This window comes from Gadus macrocephalus, chromosome 9 (assembly GCF_031168955.1).
Source record: "Gadus macrocephalus chromosome 9, ASM3116895v1".
Taxonomy (NCBI): domain Eukaryota; kingdom Metazoa; phylum Chordata; class Actinopteri; order Gadiformes; family Gadidae; genus Gadus; species Gadus macrocephalus.
In genome coordinates, this window is record NC_082390.1 from 12,449,334 (window position 1) to 12,467,643 (window position 18,310).

General features: G+C 43.5%; 1 protein-coding gene and 1 long non-coding RNA gene across 4 annotated transcripts in view; one reads left to right on the forward strand and one right to left on the reverse strand.

Annotated features, from left to right (window-relative positions):
• Positions 1–8,841, forward strand: part of mical3a (microtubule associated monooxygenase, calponin and LIM domain containing 3a) — a 55,079-nt gene extending 46,238 nt beyond the window's left edge. The window contains exons 44-48 of one of the 3 annotated variants that reach the window (XM_060060798.1): positions 422–472; positions 3,739–3,807; positions 5,491–5,590; positions 6,205–6,278; positions 6,445–8,841. In XM_060060798.1, the coding sequence (XP_059916781.1) occupies positions 422–472; positions 3,739–3,807; positions 5,491–5,590; positions 6,205–6,278; positions 6,445–6,629 (479 nt within the window). In that variant the 3' untranslated portion in view covers positions 6,630–8,841. The remainder of the gene's footprint in view (positions 1–421; positions 473–3,738; positions 3,808–5,490; positions 5,591–6,204; positions 6,279–6,444) is intronic. The other 2 variants (XM_060060799.1, XM_060060800.1) reach the window with 2 other exon arrangements.
• Positions 3,293–3,867, reverse strand: LOC132464439 (uncharacterized). Its single transcript, XR_009527264.1, has 2 exons — positions 3,479–3,867; positions 3,293–3,418 (listed from the first exon to the last, which is right to left on the reverse strand). It is a non-coding gene; the product is annotated as an uncharacterized LOC132464439 (long non-coding RNA).
• Positions 8,842–18,310: the final 9,469 nt, after the last annotated feature.

An 18,310-nucleotide genomic window follows, 5' to 3' on the forward strand; every position in this document is an offset into this window, starting at 1 on the left:
TGATATAGGAAACATTGCGACCAATCCTTTTTTTATACTGAACATGCTGCAGTTTCTCACACACACACACACACACACACACGCACACGCACACACACACACACTCTCCACCTGTTCCAAAGATAATTTGAAAAATGTGCTTCAATTACTCATAACGCAATACAAGACCAGCAAATGGCAATACAGCAAATCTATGCAGCAGTGTGATGGCATTCTGGGAAATGCCATGTACCACAGAATGTTTACCTGTACTTTGTGTACTGTCGTGTCTATCGACAGTATGTGTTGTGTGTGTGGTTGCGGTGTGTACATGTGCGTGCGTGTGTACATCTCCGTATGCAAAAGACATGCATGACCTGCTGATGTTGACTGCTCCGTGGCTGCGTGTGGAATAACTCTATATATATCCCTGTCGTTATAGACTATTGGGGAGATTCTAATTACAGTGAAATCCTGGACTTGCATCTGGGCGGTATGTATTTCAAATCTGTCGCTTTCAACTCACTAACCTAATGGCTAACCCAACCTGTCCTTCACCCCCCTGAACTCCCTTTGAGCTTTGTACCCCCCCACAACCCCACCCACCCCCTTCCTTTCACTTCCTCTTCCCCTGTTGGCTGGGTGACTGGCTGGTTGGCTGACTTACTGACTGACTGACTGACTGACTGGTTGGCTGGCTGGCTGGTTTTACGACGCCTCATGATCAGACGTGGACCACCGTCTCATGAGGTGTTCCCCACTGATCTTTCCAATCTGACGGGTTCCTCTTTGTAATCATGTTTTTCCCCACGCGTTTCACATGGTGCGCATTTGTTACAAAATGCAATTTGCCACGAGCAGAGCTCCACGCCAAAACTTAATTATCATCAAGGTCACACAGGCACCCAAAAGCACAAAGCCATCCCTTTCACATGATAGTGCAAGTGCAAGCCTCTCCTACCTGGCACCCCACTGCTAACCCGCGTCCCTGGGCCCTCACCCCGTCCTCCCGCCACCCCTCCTCCAAGACCCTCCTGCTGTAGGACTGCTTTGTAGTTCTTTCCTCCTTCTTGTAGTCCCCCCTCCCTAACTCTCTGCATACCGGCTCAGTTGCGTAACCACCCGCCCCCCAGTGTGTTGTGTAAGCTAACAAGAGGGGTTCTAACCGGCCCCCGGGTGTCGGTTTACCAACCTTGAGCTTGGGTTGAAAATAGCCAGCGCTAACACAATGGGACGTGTGTTTGTGTTCCACAACGGGACACTGTGTGGTGTGGTGTGTTGTTCTGTGTGTTGTGTTCTGTTGTTGTTTTGTGTGTGTGTGTGCGTTGCCTCTGTGCGGTTCTATGGAGGTCTGGGCCACTTCAAAGCAGCATGCCTTTTATTCCGTGTACCTTGTGCCGAGGAGTCACAGTGTTTCCTATCATCCAAAGTGTGTGTGGGGGGGGGGGGGGGGGGGGGCACTCGGCATTTGCGTAACGTAATGGTTCATTTCTGTAAGCCCCGTCTTTGGGCTGCAGGGGAGATGAAGCTCTTCAGAAGGAGTGATGGAGCGTGTGTCTTCTCCCGGTGTGTTCATAGAGGCGGGGGGGAGGGGGGGTCTGTTGTGTACTCTCGTTTCCGCAGTGCATTTTGTCAGACAGGTGTTTGCGTGTGAGTTTTGTTTGAGGATCCGTTTGTGCAGAAAAAAAATCCAACTATCTTCATCTCCATATGAAATGGGATTTTTGCATAATTCTGTACTTTTAACCGAATGACAAAAGATACACACTGCTATGCACACATCCAATCATGGTAATCATGGCAGACTTCAGACCCCTGAGTGATTTACTCACTCCGGGGTCTGTTTTGTTGTGTGTGTGTGTGTGTGTGTGTGTGTGTGTGTGTGTGTGTGTGCGTGTGCGTGGCCCATGGTAAGTATAACCAAACACTGACTACTCGACGCGTTCACGGTAACTTGCCTTGCATCTCGGTCTATTCTCAAAGTGTGCAATCATCAGAGTCAGCCCCAGGAAGGAGGTGGAACGCTGCCTGCCTTGGACACCCTATTCCACCGCTGTAATGTAGAAAGGCTCCCATTTAAAGCGCTCTCCCTCAAGTCTTCACGTACAACTTTGGTGTGTTAAGTCCTGCAACGGGAGCCCGGTGCCGAGTGATGCTTTAGCTCTCTTTCTAACTCACTCACTCACTCACTCACAAGTCCCTCAGAACTTGGTCAGCCATTTGAGGACACCACCATCACAGTACAACACACAAACCCCTATTTATTTCTCTACCTGAAACATAGCAAAGGACATATTCTTTTCTGAAAGATGGTTATTGAGTTTGATTTATTTGCATTTATAAGTATGTCTTTTATAGTTAAGAGATGTAGTCAATCAGATGTAATCATGATTCAGTATCTGTGAAAAATAAGAACATTTGCAGTGAAACACATTTTCGTTTGCGATCTATAAATACGAAATATTGAACAAACAAGTGCATTAATTTACTTCATTTTTAAACTCCTCACGGCTACTCACACACACATAGACACAGACACACAGAGACACACACAAACACATGAACACAAACAAATACACTTGATCGCCCCTCCTCTCCAAGGTTTTTCCTGCCATGTGATCTCTTCCTTTTGCTTATGATTTTCTTTCCTCTCCTCAATGTACTCACCACCACGTCCAACCTGCTTCTCTGTCAGCGGACACTCCTCTTACCTTCTTCATCTTCCTTGATAAACATCTCATACTTTTCCTTTGTTCCCCCTCCCTCCATTCCCTCTTCCCTCCTCATCCACATTCATCTGTCTGTTTGTCTGTCTCTCACTCTGTCTGTGTTTCTCTTTATCTACCTCTCTCTCCTTCACTCCCTATCCCCTCTGCTCTCTTTGTTTCTCTCTCTCTGTCTGTATCTCTCTTCTTCACTCCCTATCCCCTCTGCTAACTTTGTTTCTCTCTGTCTTTCTCTATCTCTCTCCCGCTCTCTTCACTCCCTATCCCCATTGCTCTGTCTGTCTGTCTGTCTGTCTGTCTGTCTGTCTGTCTGTCTGTCTGTCTGTCTGTCTGTCTGTCTGTCTGTCTGTCTGTCTGTCTGTCTGTCTGTCTGTCTGTCTGTCTGTCTGTCTGTCTCTCACTCTGTCACTATCTCTCCTTCACTCCCTATCCCCTCTGCTCTCTTTGTTTCTCTCTGTCTGTCTCTATCTCTCTCCCTCTTTCTCTTCACTCCCTATCCCCATTGCTCTCCATCTGTCTGTCTGTCTGTCTGTCACTATCTCTCTCCCTCTTTCTCCTCACTCCCTATCCCCATTGCTCTCCATCTGTCTGTCTGTCTGTCACTATCTCTCTCCCACTTTCTCTTCACTCCCTATCCCCATTGCTCTCCATCTGTCTGTCTGTCTGTCACTATCTCTCTTCATCTCTCTCCTTCACTCCCTATCCCCATTGCTCTCCATCTGTCTGTCTGTCTCTATCTCTCTTCATCTCTCTCCTTCACTCCCTATCCCCACTGCTCTCTCTCTCTGTCTGTCTGTCACTATCTCTCTCCCTCTCTCTCCTTCACTTACTATCCCCACTGCTCTCCCTCTCCACTCCTTCACTCTCCTTCTGTTGCTCTCTCCCTCTCTCTGCCTCTGTGTGTGTGTGTGTGTGTGTGTGTGTGTGTGTGTGTGTGTGTGTGTGTGTGTGTGTGTGTGTGTGTGTGTGTGTGTGTGTGTGTGTGTGTCTCCATGTCCATGGCCCATCTCCCTCCTTTGTTATCGTGTTGAAGTTGAATCTTCCCCGGTGCGGACCTACCGCCGAAGAACCCTCTCCCTGTGCTCCTGCTGGTCCCCCGAAGGTAACGTAGCCCTGTGGTGGGTTACCATGACAACCGCCACAAGGATCGGCAGAAGCCACCCCCCCCCCCCCCCCCCGCCCTCTCTCCATTTCGTTTGTAACCAGCAAGTCCATAACCACCCCAACCGCCCTGTCCCGTCCCTTCCTCACCCTGCCTATGATTTGTCTTTGCGTGTGAACAGGCTCAGTAGATATGTCCTCTTATCATGAAGACACACAGCCATTAAAGGGGCCTTCAGTTTATCACTGACGACACCGTTGATCCTAGCTCGCAGTGCAGACTCCCAGACAAGCCTATTTTACTTTGAGAAAGTAGGTTATGCCTCCCATACATTTTTGATGATATTTTTGGGGTTAGTGGAATTCACTTCACTTCATTCAATCATATTTATTTTAAATGTGTCCCGGAAAATCATGGATAATTGATGTATTCTCTATTAAACATTATATTTGGCATGCATGGATGGCACTGTCGTATCATAACAAAATAACACTTGAAACGGCTTGGAAGGAGATGGGATGTTAGTGAGAAGGTGGAGACGTGACCGGTCCTCGGTCTACTCTGAGTAGCAGCCCTAGATTAAAGGGGAAGCTGCCGCTACACTTGCCTGCAGTGTGTGTTTTTGGTTTGTGTGGTTTTCTCAACAGCATGTAATCAGTTTGCTGTTCAGCTAACGGAAAATATATTTATTTTAGGTTGATACCTTATCAACTTTTCAGTTGTTGTGTTCACCTGAGCTTGTGGGACTAACCTGAGGATTAAATAATAATAGAAAACTGTCTGAGCATGGATTGGATTGGGTTGGCCTCTGGGTGTTGTTTGCCCTTCAAGTAAGAAACTTGCTTCAGTCTGAAAACTAGTTTTAAATATTCAAGGTCCAAAAGAGGGAAACTCAACGTATTTATTTAGTACTTCATCTGGTTCTGGTGTGTGTGTGTGTGTGTGTGTGTGTGTGTGTGTGTGTGTGTGTGTGTGTGTGTGTGTGTGTGTGTGGAGCCTTTGGGGTGAGGCTTGGCGGTGCGGAGAGAAACGTGGCTCCACCTACAGCAGACACTCATGGCCCCCAGCTACTGATTCATTCATGAATCATGAGCGTGTCATGTGTTGGACTAGCCTCCGCTGGCCAGGCCATGCGTACAACGTGTGCCTGTCCCGCGCCCGGACCCATTGCGCTGTGGAGCCGAGATGGGCTGGACCCTCGTAACTCGTTCAGGACGGGAAAGGAGGTCCTCAGAGCCTAGTGATTGTGTTCAGCCGTCCTGTCTTCATGCCTCATCTACACTGGACACGGCAGACTCCCAGAAGAGTTCATCTTGTGTGCTTCCGTGTGTGTGTGTGTGTGTGTGTGTGTGTGTGTGTGTGTGTGTGCTTCCGTGTGTGTGTGTGTGTGTGCGTGCGCCAAAGGCCGTGGCGCTCCTTAGTCATCAGCCACGGTACGCCAACAGCTGTCCTGTCCTCATTGGCCAGCGCGCCCGCCCACTTGGCTAGGACATCCTGGCTTGGCTGTTACTGCATCCCCGCCAAACCCACTTCCCCAAACCCCTCCTCCCACCCTGGGTGTGTGTGTGTGTGTGTGTGTGTGTGTGTGTGTGTGTGTGTGTTCGTCTTGCGTGTCGGGAAGGACCTGGGTAGACTGGTGGTTTGTCGCTGGTCATTGACACGTTGGGTCTTCCCCTTCCGCAGGCATGGGAAAGAAAGACGACCCCAAGTTGATGCAGGAGTGGTTCAAACTGGTGCAGGAGAAGAACGCGCTGGTCCGCTACGAGTCGGAGCTCATGATATTGTGAGTACCGACGTTGTTCCATGGGGTTGTGATTTTGAAATGCCTTTTTGATCCGGGAGGTATTTTGTGCCACCGCTTAAGACAATCAGGAGTTTGGTTTAGACGGCGTGTGATCGACGCACAACGCCGGTTCGCTGTGTCGCCCGAACACAGCCCTGAAGCACAGGTTATTATGGGACGTTAGTCACGGCCCATATAAAAATAATAATAATAATCTGCCTCTGAAGCGGAATCAAAGGGACGTGATCTAAAGAGAAGCTGGTAGGCAGTACTTTGCTACATCGTACCCCGGAGGTCGTCTCCGTTCAGTTAGAATAGGCACTAAAGAGGCTGCCTACGTCTCGCCGTCTCAACCCTTACGTTTCACATGCTCAAAATCATAATATATTCCCATCCTCCTGGGCATTATTGCCTTTCCGCTGACTATTATATTTTCTGTACTTTTCATGTGAGTGGCAGGCCTTATCCAAACACATCAGAGTCCCCTTCAATTATATAGCGTTGCGGAAGCTAAACGAAGCAGTCGGATGGCCGGAAATACGAACGCTGAGCAAGGCGCGTGTAGAAGAATTAGCCTAATAACTGGTCTCGCCTTGCCTTGTTTGTTCCCCCAGCGCCAGGGAGCTGGAGCTGGAAGACCGGCAGAGCAGGCTCCAGCAGGACCTGAGGGAGAGGATGGCTGTGGAAGGTAACTGCTGACTCTCCAGGGAGCTTCCTGCCTCCAATCTGGAACCCCCCCCCCTCTATCTCCTCTCTGTGCCACTGACGTGTCTCACACACTCCTCCTAATTTTCTTTGTTTCCTTCCTTCCGGCATACTCAAACTCTGCCTTGATCCCTTTTCCTGTCCCGCAGACCACCTGAAGACGGAGCAGGAGCTGAGCCGAGAGAAGCAGATCCTCAACGAGATGCTGGAGGTGGTGGAGCAGCGGGACTCCCTGGTGGCCCTTCTGGAGGAGCAGAGGCTCCGCGAGAAGGAGGAGGATAAGGACCTGGAGTCGGTGATGCTCTCCAAGGGCTTCAACCTCAACTGGGTGTGAGGGCAGCCGCCCCCCCCACACAAACACACACAGACCAAGCCGCCCGGAATGTCCTTTTTGCTTTTTCTTTCTTTTTTTCCCCTGCAAGACTGCGATGTTTCAGCTATGGAAACCAGTCGCTAAACGCAGAGGTCGCTAAACGCAGAGATCGACCCCTTCTCCAGTATGACCCCACTCGTCGGCCCGTACTTGCCTTTCTCACAGGGTCTTTGGGTTGTGTGAGTGCGTGTGTGTTTTGCCAGGGCCCTACGGAGAGGACTGACGGATGAATGCAGAGTCTCCGCTACTGCCACACCCACAGCCGTGAATGTGTAGTGTTCTCCCGCTGCAGCCACGAGTGTGACGGAACGGATTCTGTTTAGTTTTTAACCTTTACGTCGGAAAAACCGGCTGCTAGAAACCGATGTTGACGTTAGTTCCGTCGGTCACTTTTTATGTTTACGTTAGTTTTTTTTTTACGCTAAACGGTAAAAAAAGAAAAAATGGACGTTACCGTTTACATATTTGCTTCCCCCCCCCCCTGCTCCCACCCAAAAAAGGCTTATGGGGTATCCAGATCTGGAGAGCCTGATTATGGCGAGCCACAGCTTTAGTATTGCTTAAAATGTTCCTCTTTATAAGAGGAACTTTGGGAGAATTTAGAAAATAATCAAAGGGTTTTATCATCTAAAAGGGAAAAAAAAGAGAGGTTGGGTCCTACTGATGTAAAGGAGTTGTACAGATTCACTGGTAGGTATATCACATTTCACAGTATATAGAGAGTTCTTGTTTATTGCTTTGCAAGGACTGCTAAAGAGATTGTTTGCGTGCTGCAGAGATGCCTCACACTCAACTCTCCCAACTGCGGGGGATCCGTTGTGATTGGCGACCCCGACGAGGGAAACTGACACTCCACTTAGGCTGCCTTTCTATCCAATCACAGGCCAGCCCCTGTGTCCTTAGGAGTTGTTTCCGAAAGAGGCTCAAAGACTTTATTTTATTTCATGCTCCCTTTTCCCCTGACAATGATTTTTTAAATCCGTTTGAATGTGGCCGCATGGGCTTCACAAGCACTCGTTAGAGTGGGTTGCTTTCAGCAGATATAACGGGTTTTCCTCTGTGTAACCAGAGTAACCAGACCTCAACCATTCTTAACCAGGCATACCTTGATAGGAACTGCATGTCAAGAGCAGCGAGCACAGGATCAGGACAAAGTCTGCATTTTTTGGACTTGCATTGTCTGATTAGAAAATAGATTAGCAAACACAAAGGGATTTTAAGATTTTCACAAAGTAAAAAAGTCATTTTCCCCATTGCCTGGTATTTCTTGGCAGCAATCTTGTTTTGGGTTACATCAAACCCAGTTTTAATCTACTAGCTCAGTGCAATAATTACACACACACAAACATCTGTGGGATTACATATCCCTACTCCATAACGGGCATTAGTAGAGTGAGAATGGATAAGGCTTCTCCCTTGGCTGTTATTGAGGGTTCCTACTGTGTGGTTGTGTTGGTTTGGGGCAGGTTTCTGTTGTTACTGGGTAGGTCCACTGAGTCAGATGCTACCGGACATGTTGGTTCAGCCGCTGCAACAACAAAGGAATTCACCACAAACACATAAACGCTAGTGTTATTCTCGAACAAAAGGCCTTTTTAGTTCTGTCGTCATCGGACACGATTCATGTTGGATGTCTGTGGGTTTACTTTGAGGTGCGGCAAACATTTGTACATCTCACTGGGAATACACTTTTACTTTTTTTTTTAAGTCAAATGTTTTTATACAAAAGGACTTCATAACCGTTTTTTTTTGTTTTTTTTAAGCATAGACCAGAGAACATGAGATCTACGAACAACCCGTGGTTTGGGACATGTAGTTCCTTGTTCAGCGTTTGAATCCACTAGTTTTCTCACAAACTGTAGACACAAAAGGGTCTTCACTGTTTTTCTTGCAAAGACACCTTGTGCCAGAGGCTATATTTATGACTTGAGCTGTGAAGGAAATGTTACACAATTTCAAGGCTTTTAAATGGTGTGACATGTTTGACAGATTGTGTTGATATTTATTAATGTGTGCAAGGCTGTATTATATGTTATTATATGTACAAAAAAATGGAATCCTAATTTTTAAAATGCCATGTTCACTATTGGCTTGTAAATGCTTCATGTAGCTAAAGCCGCATAGGGTGTTGGATGTATGCTGAAATGGCAATAAAACAATGCAGTAATTTTGAGTCATTATACATATCACATCTTTTGTGTTCACTACAGTATGGACTCCTGTTTCTGCTCTGGTAGCAGTTGATGAGGTTTGATGGAGTAGCCAGCACAAGGCCAGCTGTTATTCTTGGGTGCCACATCTGCCACATCTAAATATATCCAATGTATTCAACTGTAAATTGAGGCGATATAGGGCACTTATATAAATCTCTATAAATAACTATTATATAAAACGATTAACTACAGAGCCACCATACTTTAAAATAGGAAAAATTACATGTGACCTGTCGCAGAACTGAACAGAAAACCCCAACAATTACTTTGTTATTGTGCCGGAACTTGTAAGCAAGCGATTAATGAATAGCCGTGTGAATTTCTTAGCTTGTCTATTCATATGCATGTATACAGAATTATGGAATCTTATAAATATTTACACTTCATTTCACTGAGAGAAAAACATAATTGATATGATGAACCAAGCTTTATACATATTTGATTATTCATTAATATCTGAGAGCACCACTTTACTAGAATCAATGTAACCAAAATACTGTTAGTCTGGATCAGTGCAGCAGCATCGAACAATGGGAAGTTATGGAAAAAAACATAGATAAGGGTCCAGCTTTTCTGTCTTTCCCAATGTTACAGTATCAAACACATTGGTAATGTAAGAATCGGATACTCCGGCAAAAAAATTAATAATTCAGTTAGACGCCAACGCTCGCTGTTCAGACGCCAAACTTGTTTTTGTTTATTTTTGAGATGTATGTGTTTGACAGTATATGATGGGAGAATCACACCCAGTCATTTGGAATGATGCATGGGGTCTTTCGGCGAAAGGTTCCATGAAGTTGTAAAATCATTTAAGATTATCCCTATTCAAGGCCCTGTCCCTTCCCCCTGGGCTGCAATGGAGGATATGTAAAGCGACATGTGGATTATGTAAAACTGTTCCATCGCTCCAAACACCAACTACAGCAAGACATAGACGGTATATGCATAGTAAAACTCCATAAAATGAATACAAATCCTCCAGCGGCTACAGGAACCCCCTATTAGCGGACGGTTCTACAGAAGAAAATGTCCTTTTTCTTCTATTTCTGCTTGTCCCTGGGGGCCACCGTACTGCAGCCCCTTTCTTAACATTACATAACGGAGATCTCCTCTCATCGAGTCGACCGCTGAGGCAGGGGGGCTGCGGTCAGCGTGTCAGAACACATTTCGTGCACCGAGACACACACCCACATGGGCAGCGGCTGCGAGCGCAACGCCCGCCTGTCAGACGTCGGGGTAGGGGAGCCGAGGGGGCGGGGGGGGCGCCATCACGCGCTAGCACTCCTTCCTGCCTTCAGCGCGGAGGCAGAAACAAGGCCCGTAATGTAAAGGGTGGTTAGGTTGCGGTGGGGAAGGGAGGAGAGAGATGATGGAGCAGAGCTTACTGGGCCAGGTCGCGGAGCCCGTCCAGCAGGCGCTGGGAGGCGTCGCCCTCCTTGGCCCCGAGAGACGCCATGAGGAACTGACGTCGTTGAACACCGTCACGTGGTCAACGGTGTGAGGCAGCGTGGCCTGGACCAGCTCCCGCCATCGGTCCCTGGTTAAACGGTGGATGGTTTACCAAGTCACACCTGGTTAATAGAGGATAACCAGGTTTAACCAGTTACACCTGGTTAACATACGATAACCAGGTGTAACAGGACGCCTTAAGGTGGACTGTTTAACAGGTTTAAGAGGACGCCTTAATGTGGACTGTTAAACAAGGTTTAACCAACTACACCTGGTTAACAAACGATAACGAGGTCTAACAGACTTGTCGTCACCCTCCATCTGCAGTCTGTAGAGCAGAGAGCAGGCGTCCACTGTGTCCAACATGCCTCCAGTAGATTTACAGCCTCTGGACACCAGACATAAAGAAAAGACCATGTGAGCCTAGAACCACAAACGACACACTGTACATATACTAAAAGAACGGCACCTGGCATTTACAAGGAAAGAGTACTCCTGAAAAATTCAAGAGCCAAGTTGACGTGTGTGGGGAGTGCATATGAGTGCATAGCCAGAAGATAATGAAATGTTCCTGAAGGATTTGCGGAGGGACAAACCAGTGTTTCCATCTGTCCATGGCTCTATTTTTAGACAACGAAATACAAAAATCATCCCATTTGAACGGCATCTGCTGAGAGAGAGTTCCTTCTTACACATACCGCACATACATGCACGACACATTAATTTTAGCCATACATTGGCAGAAGCATTCTTTAATTAAATTCTTCATATAAATGTGCATTCAAATTTTTATTTAGCGGCATTATTAATGGAATGGAGATAGCCTACCGCCTACTCAAAGAGACTGGGAAAGACGAGCAAGATGAATTGCAATGAGCAACATACACATCCCTTTAAAATAGCTTGTTTGAGTCTATTCGATATGCTGTATCTTTCAACTGACTAATTGGACACCGGGCCAATCAGCAGGAGCCCTTCATTGCATTGGAGTGAAATCCGTTGGCTTGACTGAGCAAACTCATTATATTTATTACCTTCTTGATAAAGTACAACGCCCAGTGCCAGTAGTTATGACAGGCCAGCAAGTGGCATCCCTGGACAAATTATCAAATAATTATCTATGATGCATAACTATTCCACACATAAGTACACTTGGGAGTCATTCCGGACACATGGTTATCAACAACGTATCATGTTATTAAATCTTCTCCATGTCGAGGTGTGGAGCTGAGGAGTAGGAAGTATTCGAAGAAGGAATCAATGGACAAAGGAAAGGGGTTGGGAACACACCTGCCAGTCTGTCTCGGTGGTCCCCAGGAAGCTGAGCCCCTTGTCCACCTCGCCCTTCATGTCATGACCGTGGGCCATAGAGTGGACCCACCAGGGGGCGGGCCCATTATCTCTGGATCCTTGGAGATCAGGCACGTTTGCATCTCTGAGCAGAGACTTGGGAATTGGGACTTGGGAAGCAATCTTGATTTGGGTTACATCAAACCCAGTTTTAATCTACTGTGAACAATTGTGGATGTGAACAATTGTGAATACGATCTGGTTACAAACATTCTGCACAAGCGGTTAAAAATATCAAACATAGGACCAATGGAGATAGGAATAAGAAGCTCTTGACAGTGATATGCAGGGGAAAGAAAGGAACAACTGGGCTACACGAATCCAAGTTAATTAATGTTTCCTTTCACCGTTTTATTAATGCCAACTGACAGTCCCATTAAACAATGCCACACAGTGAACATTCAGACCATGGAGGTGTGCGGGAGCAAATAAGTGCTCTGTGCTTTATTGTTTCCAATAAAGGATAAAGGAAATGTCATGGGGGCGGGGGGGTCTCCGACAACCTGAAGGAGTACAAGCCTTTCAGGTTGCTGAGAACAAACACAAAAAGGACAGTTGTTAGACAGATGTTACACAACGTGGGGGGTGGACCTTGGCCCTTTAAAGATTGACTTGAGCATGTGCTATCTACTGAGCTCACTCTGTGGTCATGAGGAGCTGCGATTATCTATCCTTCAGACAACCCGGCTCAGGCAACAAAACTGTGTGAATGAGTGTGAACGAATGAATAGAGCCATGCTTTTATTAATGCATTTTATGATACCAGTATAAAAAAACGTATCTCTTTATGATGGTGGGGCTGAGTGGCCACATAGGACATATCCAGTCAGTCTCACGGCCTGTATAACGTCCAACCAACTGTGAGAATCCCCTTTTGGGTTCACCTTTTGTCTCTTTGTAACCAACGTGCTCTGATGTTTTTGTCTTTGTAACATTTTCCTATAAAATGTAAAAACTTTCCTTGCTTCAAGTAAGAGGCTTGGTGAAACGCTGCCAGTGTGTCTTTCCATGATCATGCTCCATTGAACCAAATACTTTGCTGTCAAGAAGTGTCTAGAGGGAATCAACTCATGAAACAGTGTATAAGCTGATGTTGTTCTGTTTACATTCGTTTTAATGAGCGCTTGAACCGACATAAGCATGCATTTACCTATGTGTCTGTTTTGGTGAGTTTGGTGATGGCCTACTGTGTGATTATTAAACAGTTGATAGGATTGTTCCTTTATCAATATTTGGCTATGGCTGCATGTGTAGCTTTATAGCATGGTTTCTAAACGGGGCGTTCGCACAACCTAGAGGGGAGCTTGGAAGGTGATTTTTTTTTCTTTTTGGGGGGGGGGATTTTAAACTTTCATGGTTTTCAAAAACTAAATGGTGAAAAAATAGGCTATTTTCATTTATTGGTTTCTAACCCCTCTACCGTCTCAGCTACTTTCATACAGCGTGGTTCAGTCCTGCACACGCCCGGACTCCCGTTGCATCAGCTTCCATCATGATCTCTATCGCTGATAAACATAAACCAAGTTCGCGGGTTAACAGTTCAATAACCAACACAACACATTCAAACATGGTCGATGGCAAAAAAAAACGAGAAGGGTCCATCTGCAGGCTTGGGCGTTTCCGTCATGACACAAGAGCGCCCTTTAGGCGTTCCTGGTAGCGTTTCATCGACCAATCACGAGGTGTTTCGAAAGGCATACTGGGTTTCGCGAGGCATACTGCGAAGCACAGTCGCAAGGCATACTATGCTTTCCTTCCTTAATGGCAATTTTACCTCTCTCATTAGATTTAGCAACCATGGAGCCCCCACTTGGCTAATGTTAGTTCTATGCTACCCGTAGGCCTAGTTACTACAAGATCTTATTTTGTAACTTCTGTTTGAGAAAATCGGGTTCTGTGTTGACGGTGAAAGTTAGATCGGTTTATAGCAGAGTTTCCGTTGTCCGGTTATTACCGATCATTGACCCGGGAAAAAATGAGGATGACCGAAATTTCTTAATGTCCCTGGTCAGAATGACATATTTACGTTATAAATCTCAGTGGGAAGTGGAGAGTGCTGTGAGCTAACCCCCTGGAGACCGGGGTTCAAGTCTGGTTGATGTCCTCTGTTGGAAGACTCTTACCTCTATTTCATGTGAATTATAAAGTCAAGTATAACCATTGTGATGACTTTATTTGGTGTCTTGATGGTGCATCATGTATAACCTCAAACCCAATTAAATTACAAATCTCAGTGGGAAGTGGAGAGAGCTGTGAGCTAACCCCCTGGATGGTGCGTTGTTTTGTATTGGTCTAAATGAAAAAAACATAGGGGGTAACACTGTCGTTTTTTATTGGTCGTTATGAAAAAAAACATAAGGGGTAACACTGTTGTTTTTTATAGGTCGTCATGGGAAAAAAACATAAGGGGTAACACTGTCGTTTTTATCAAAAGATAGGTAAAGGGTAACACTGTCGAAATGTATCGAATAAAACATAGGGGGTAACACTGTCGTTTTTATCAAATGAAACACAAGGGGTAACACTGTTGTTTTTTATTGGTCGTCATGAAAAAAAACACAAGGGGTAACACTGTTGTTTTTTATTGGTTGTCATGAAAAAAAACACAAGGGGTAACACTGTTGTTTTTATCAAATGAAACGTAAGGGTAACACTGTCGTTTTTTATCCGTCGTCATGAAAAACCCATAAGGGGTAACACTGTCGAAATGTATCGAACAAAACATAGGGGGCAACACTGTCGTTTTTACCAAATGAAACATGAAGGGTGACACTGTCGTTTTTCTTTGGTCGTCATGAAAAAAAAAATAAGGGGTAACACTGTTGTTTTTATCAAATGAAACGTAAGGGTAACACTATTGTTTTTTATCCGTCGTCATGAAAAACCCATAAGGGGTAACACTGTCGAAATGTATCGAATAAAACATAGGGGGTAACACTGTCGTTTTTACCAAATGAAACATGAAGGGTGACACTGTCGTTTTTCTTTGGTCGTCATGAAAAAAAACATAAGGGGTTACACTGTTGTTTTTTATTGGTCGTCATGAAAAAAAACATAAAAAACACTGTTGTTTTTTATTGGTCGTCATGAAAAAAAACATAAGGGGTAACACTGTCGTTTTTTTATTGGTCGTCATGAAAAAAAACATAAGGGGTAACACTCGTTTTTTATCGGTCGTCATGAAAAAAACACAAGGGGAAAAAAAAACATAAGGGGTAACACTGTCGTTTTTTATTGGTCGTCATGAAAAAAAACACAAGGGGTAACACTGTTGTTTTTTATTGGTCGTCATGAAAAAAAACATAAGGGGTAACATTGTCGTTTTTTATTGGTCGTCATGAAAAAAACACAAGGGGTAAAAAAAACATAAGGGGTAACACTGTCGTTTTTTATTGGTCGTCATGAAAAAAAACATAAGGGGTACAACTGTTGTTTTTTATTGGTCGTCATGAAAAAAAATATAAGGGGTAAAACTGTCGTTTTTTATTGGTCGTCATGAAAAAAACACAAGGGGAAAAAAAAACATAAGGGGTAACACTGTCGTTTTTTATTGGTCGTCATGAAAAAAAACACAAGGGGTAACACTGTTGTTTTTTATCGGTCGTCATGAAAAAAAACATAAGGGGTAACACAATAAATATAAGGGGTAACACTGTCGTTTTTTATTGATCGTCATGAAAAAAAACATAAGGGGTAACACTGTCGTTTTTTATTGGTCGTCATGAAAAAAAACATAAGGGGTAACACTGTCGTTTTTTATTGGTCGTCATGAAAAAAAACATAAGGGGTAACACTGTCGTTTTTTATTGGTCGTCATGAAAAAAAACACAAGGGGTAACACTGTTGTTTTTTATTGGTCGTCATGAAAAAAAACACAAGGGGTAACACAATAAAATATAAGGGGTAACACTGTCGTTTTTTTCAAAAGATACGTAAAGGGTAACACTGTCGTTCTTTATCTGTCTTCATGAAAAACCCATAAGAGGTAACACTGTCGAAATGTATCGAATAAAACATAGGGGGTAACACTGTCGTTTTTATCAAATGAAACACAAGGGGTAACACTGTTGTTTTTTATTGGTCGTCATGAAAAAAAACACAAGGGGTAACACTGTTGTTTTTTATTGGTTGTCATGAAAAAAAACACAAGGGGTAACACTGTTGTTTTTATCAAATGAAACATAAGGGTAACACTGTCGTTTTTTATCCGTCGTCATGAAAAACCCATAAGGGGTAACACTGTCGAAATGTATCGAACAAAACATAGGGGGCAACACTGTCATTTTTACCAAATGAAACATGAAGGGTGACACTGTCGTTTTTCTTTGGTCGTCATGAAAAAAAACATAAGGGGTTACACTGTTGTTTTTTATTGGTTGTCATGAAAAAAAACATAAGGGGTTACACTGTTGTTTTTTATTGGTCGTCATGAAAAAAAACATAAGGGGTAACACTGTCGTTTTTTATTGGTCGTCATGAAAAAAATATAAGGGGTAACACTGTTGTTTTTTATTGGTCGTCATGAAAAAAAACACAAGGGGTAACACTGTTGTTTTTTATTGGTCATCATGAAAAAAAACATAAGGGCTAACACAATAAAATATAAGGGGTAACACTGTCGTTTTTTATTGGTCGTCATGAAAAAAAACATAAGGGGTAACACTGTCGTTTTTTATTGGTCGTCATGAAAAAAAACACAAGGGGTAACACTGTCGTTTTTTATTGGTCGTCATGAAAAAAAACATAAGGGGTAACACAGTTGTTTTTTATTGGTCGTCATGAAAAAAAACACAGGGGTAACACTGTCGTTTTTTATTGGTTGTCATGAAAATAAACATAAGGGGTAACACAGTTGTTTTTTATTGATCGTCATGAAAAAAAACATAAGGGGTAACGCTGTCGTTTTTTATTGGTCGTCATGAAAAAAAACATAAGGGGTACAACTGTTGTTTTTTATTGGTCGTCATGAAAAAAAATATAAGGGGTAAAACTGTCGTTTTTTATTGGTCGTCATGAAAAAAACACAAGGGGAAAAAAAAACATAAGGGGTAACACTGTCGTTTTTTATTGGTCGTCATGAAAAAAAACACAAGGGGTAACACTGTTGTTTTTTATCGGTCGTCATGAAAAAAAACATAAGGGGTAACACAATAAATATAAGGGGTAACACTGTCGTTTTTTATTGATCGTCATGAAAAAAAACATAAGGGGTAACACTGTCGTTTTTTATTGGTCGTCATGAAAAAAAACATAAGGGGTAACACTGTCGTTTTTTATTGGTCGTCATGAAAAAAAACATAAGGGGTAACACTGTCGTTTTTTATTGGTCGTCATGAAAAAAAACATAAGGGGTAACACTGTTGTTTTTTATTGGTCGTCATGAAAAAAAACACAAGGGGTAACACTGTCGTTTTTTATTGGTCGTCATGAAAAAAAACACAGGGGGTAACACTGTCGTTTTTTATTGGTCGTCATGAAAAAAAACACAAGGGGTAACACTGTTGTTTTTTATTGGTCGTCATGAAAAAAAACACAAGGGGTAACACAATAAAATATAAGGGGTAACACTGTCGTTTTTTATTGATCGTCATTAAAAAAAACATAAGGGGTAACACTGTCGTTTTTATCAAAAGATACGTAAAGGGTAACACTGTCGTTCTTTATCTGTCTTCATGAAAAACCCATAAGAGGTAACACTGTCGAAATGTATCGAATAAAACATAGGGGGTAACACTGTCGTTTTTATCAAATGAAACACAAGGGGTAACACTGTTGTTTTTTATTGGTCGTCATGAAAAAAAACACAAGGGGTAACACTGTTGTTTTTTATTGGTTGTCATGAAAAAAAACACAAGGGGTAACACTGTTGTTTTTATCAAATGAAACATAAGGGTAACACTGTCGTTTTTTATCCGTCGTCATGAAAAACCCATAAGGGGTAACACTGTCGAAATGTATCGAACAAAACATAGGGGGCAACACTGTCATTTTTACCAAATGAAACATGAAGGGTGACACTGTCGTTTTTCTTTGGTCGTCATGAAAAAAAACATAAGGGGTTACACTGTTGTTTTTTATTGGTTGTCATGAAAAAAAACATAAGGGGTTACACTGTTGTTTTTTATTGGTCGTCATGAAAAAAAACATAAGGGGTAACACTGTTGTTTTTTATTGGTCGTCATGAAAAAAATATAAGGGGTAACACTGTTGTTTTTTATTGGTCGTCATGAAAAAAAACACAAGGGGTAACACTGTTGTTTTTTATTGGTCGTCATGAAAAAAAACATAAGGGCTAACACAATAAAATATAAGGGGTAACACTGTCGTTTTTTATTGATCGTCATGATAAAAAACATAAGGGGTAACACTGTCGTTTTTTATTGGTCGTCATGAAAAAAAACATAAGGGGTAACACTGTCGTTTTTTATTGGTCGTCATGAAAAAAAACACAAGGGGTAACACTGTCGTTTTTTATTGATCGTCATGAAAAAAAACATAAGGGGTAACGCTGTCGTTTTTTATTGGTCGTCATGAAAAAAAACACAAGGGGTAACACTGTCGTTTTTTATTGGTCGTCATGAAAAAAAACACAAGGGGTAACACTGTTGTTTTTTATTGGTCGTCATGAAA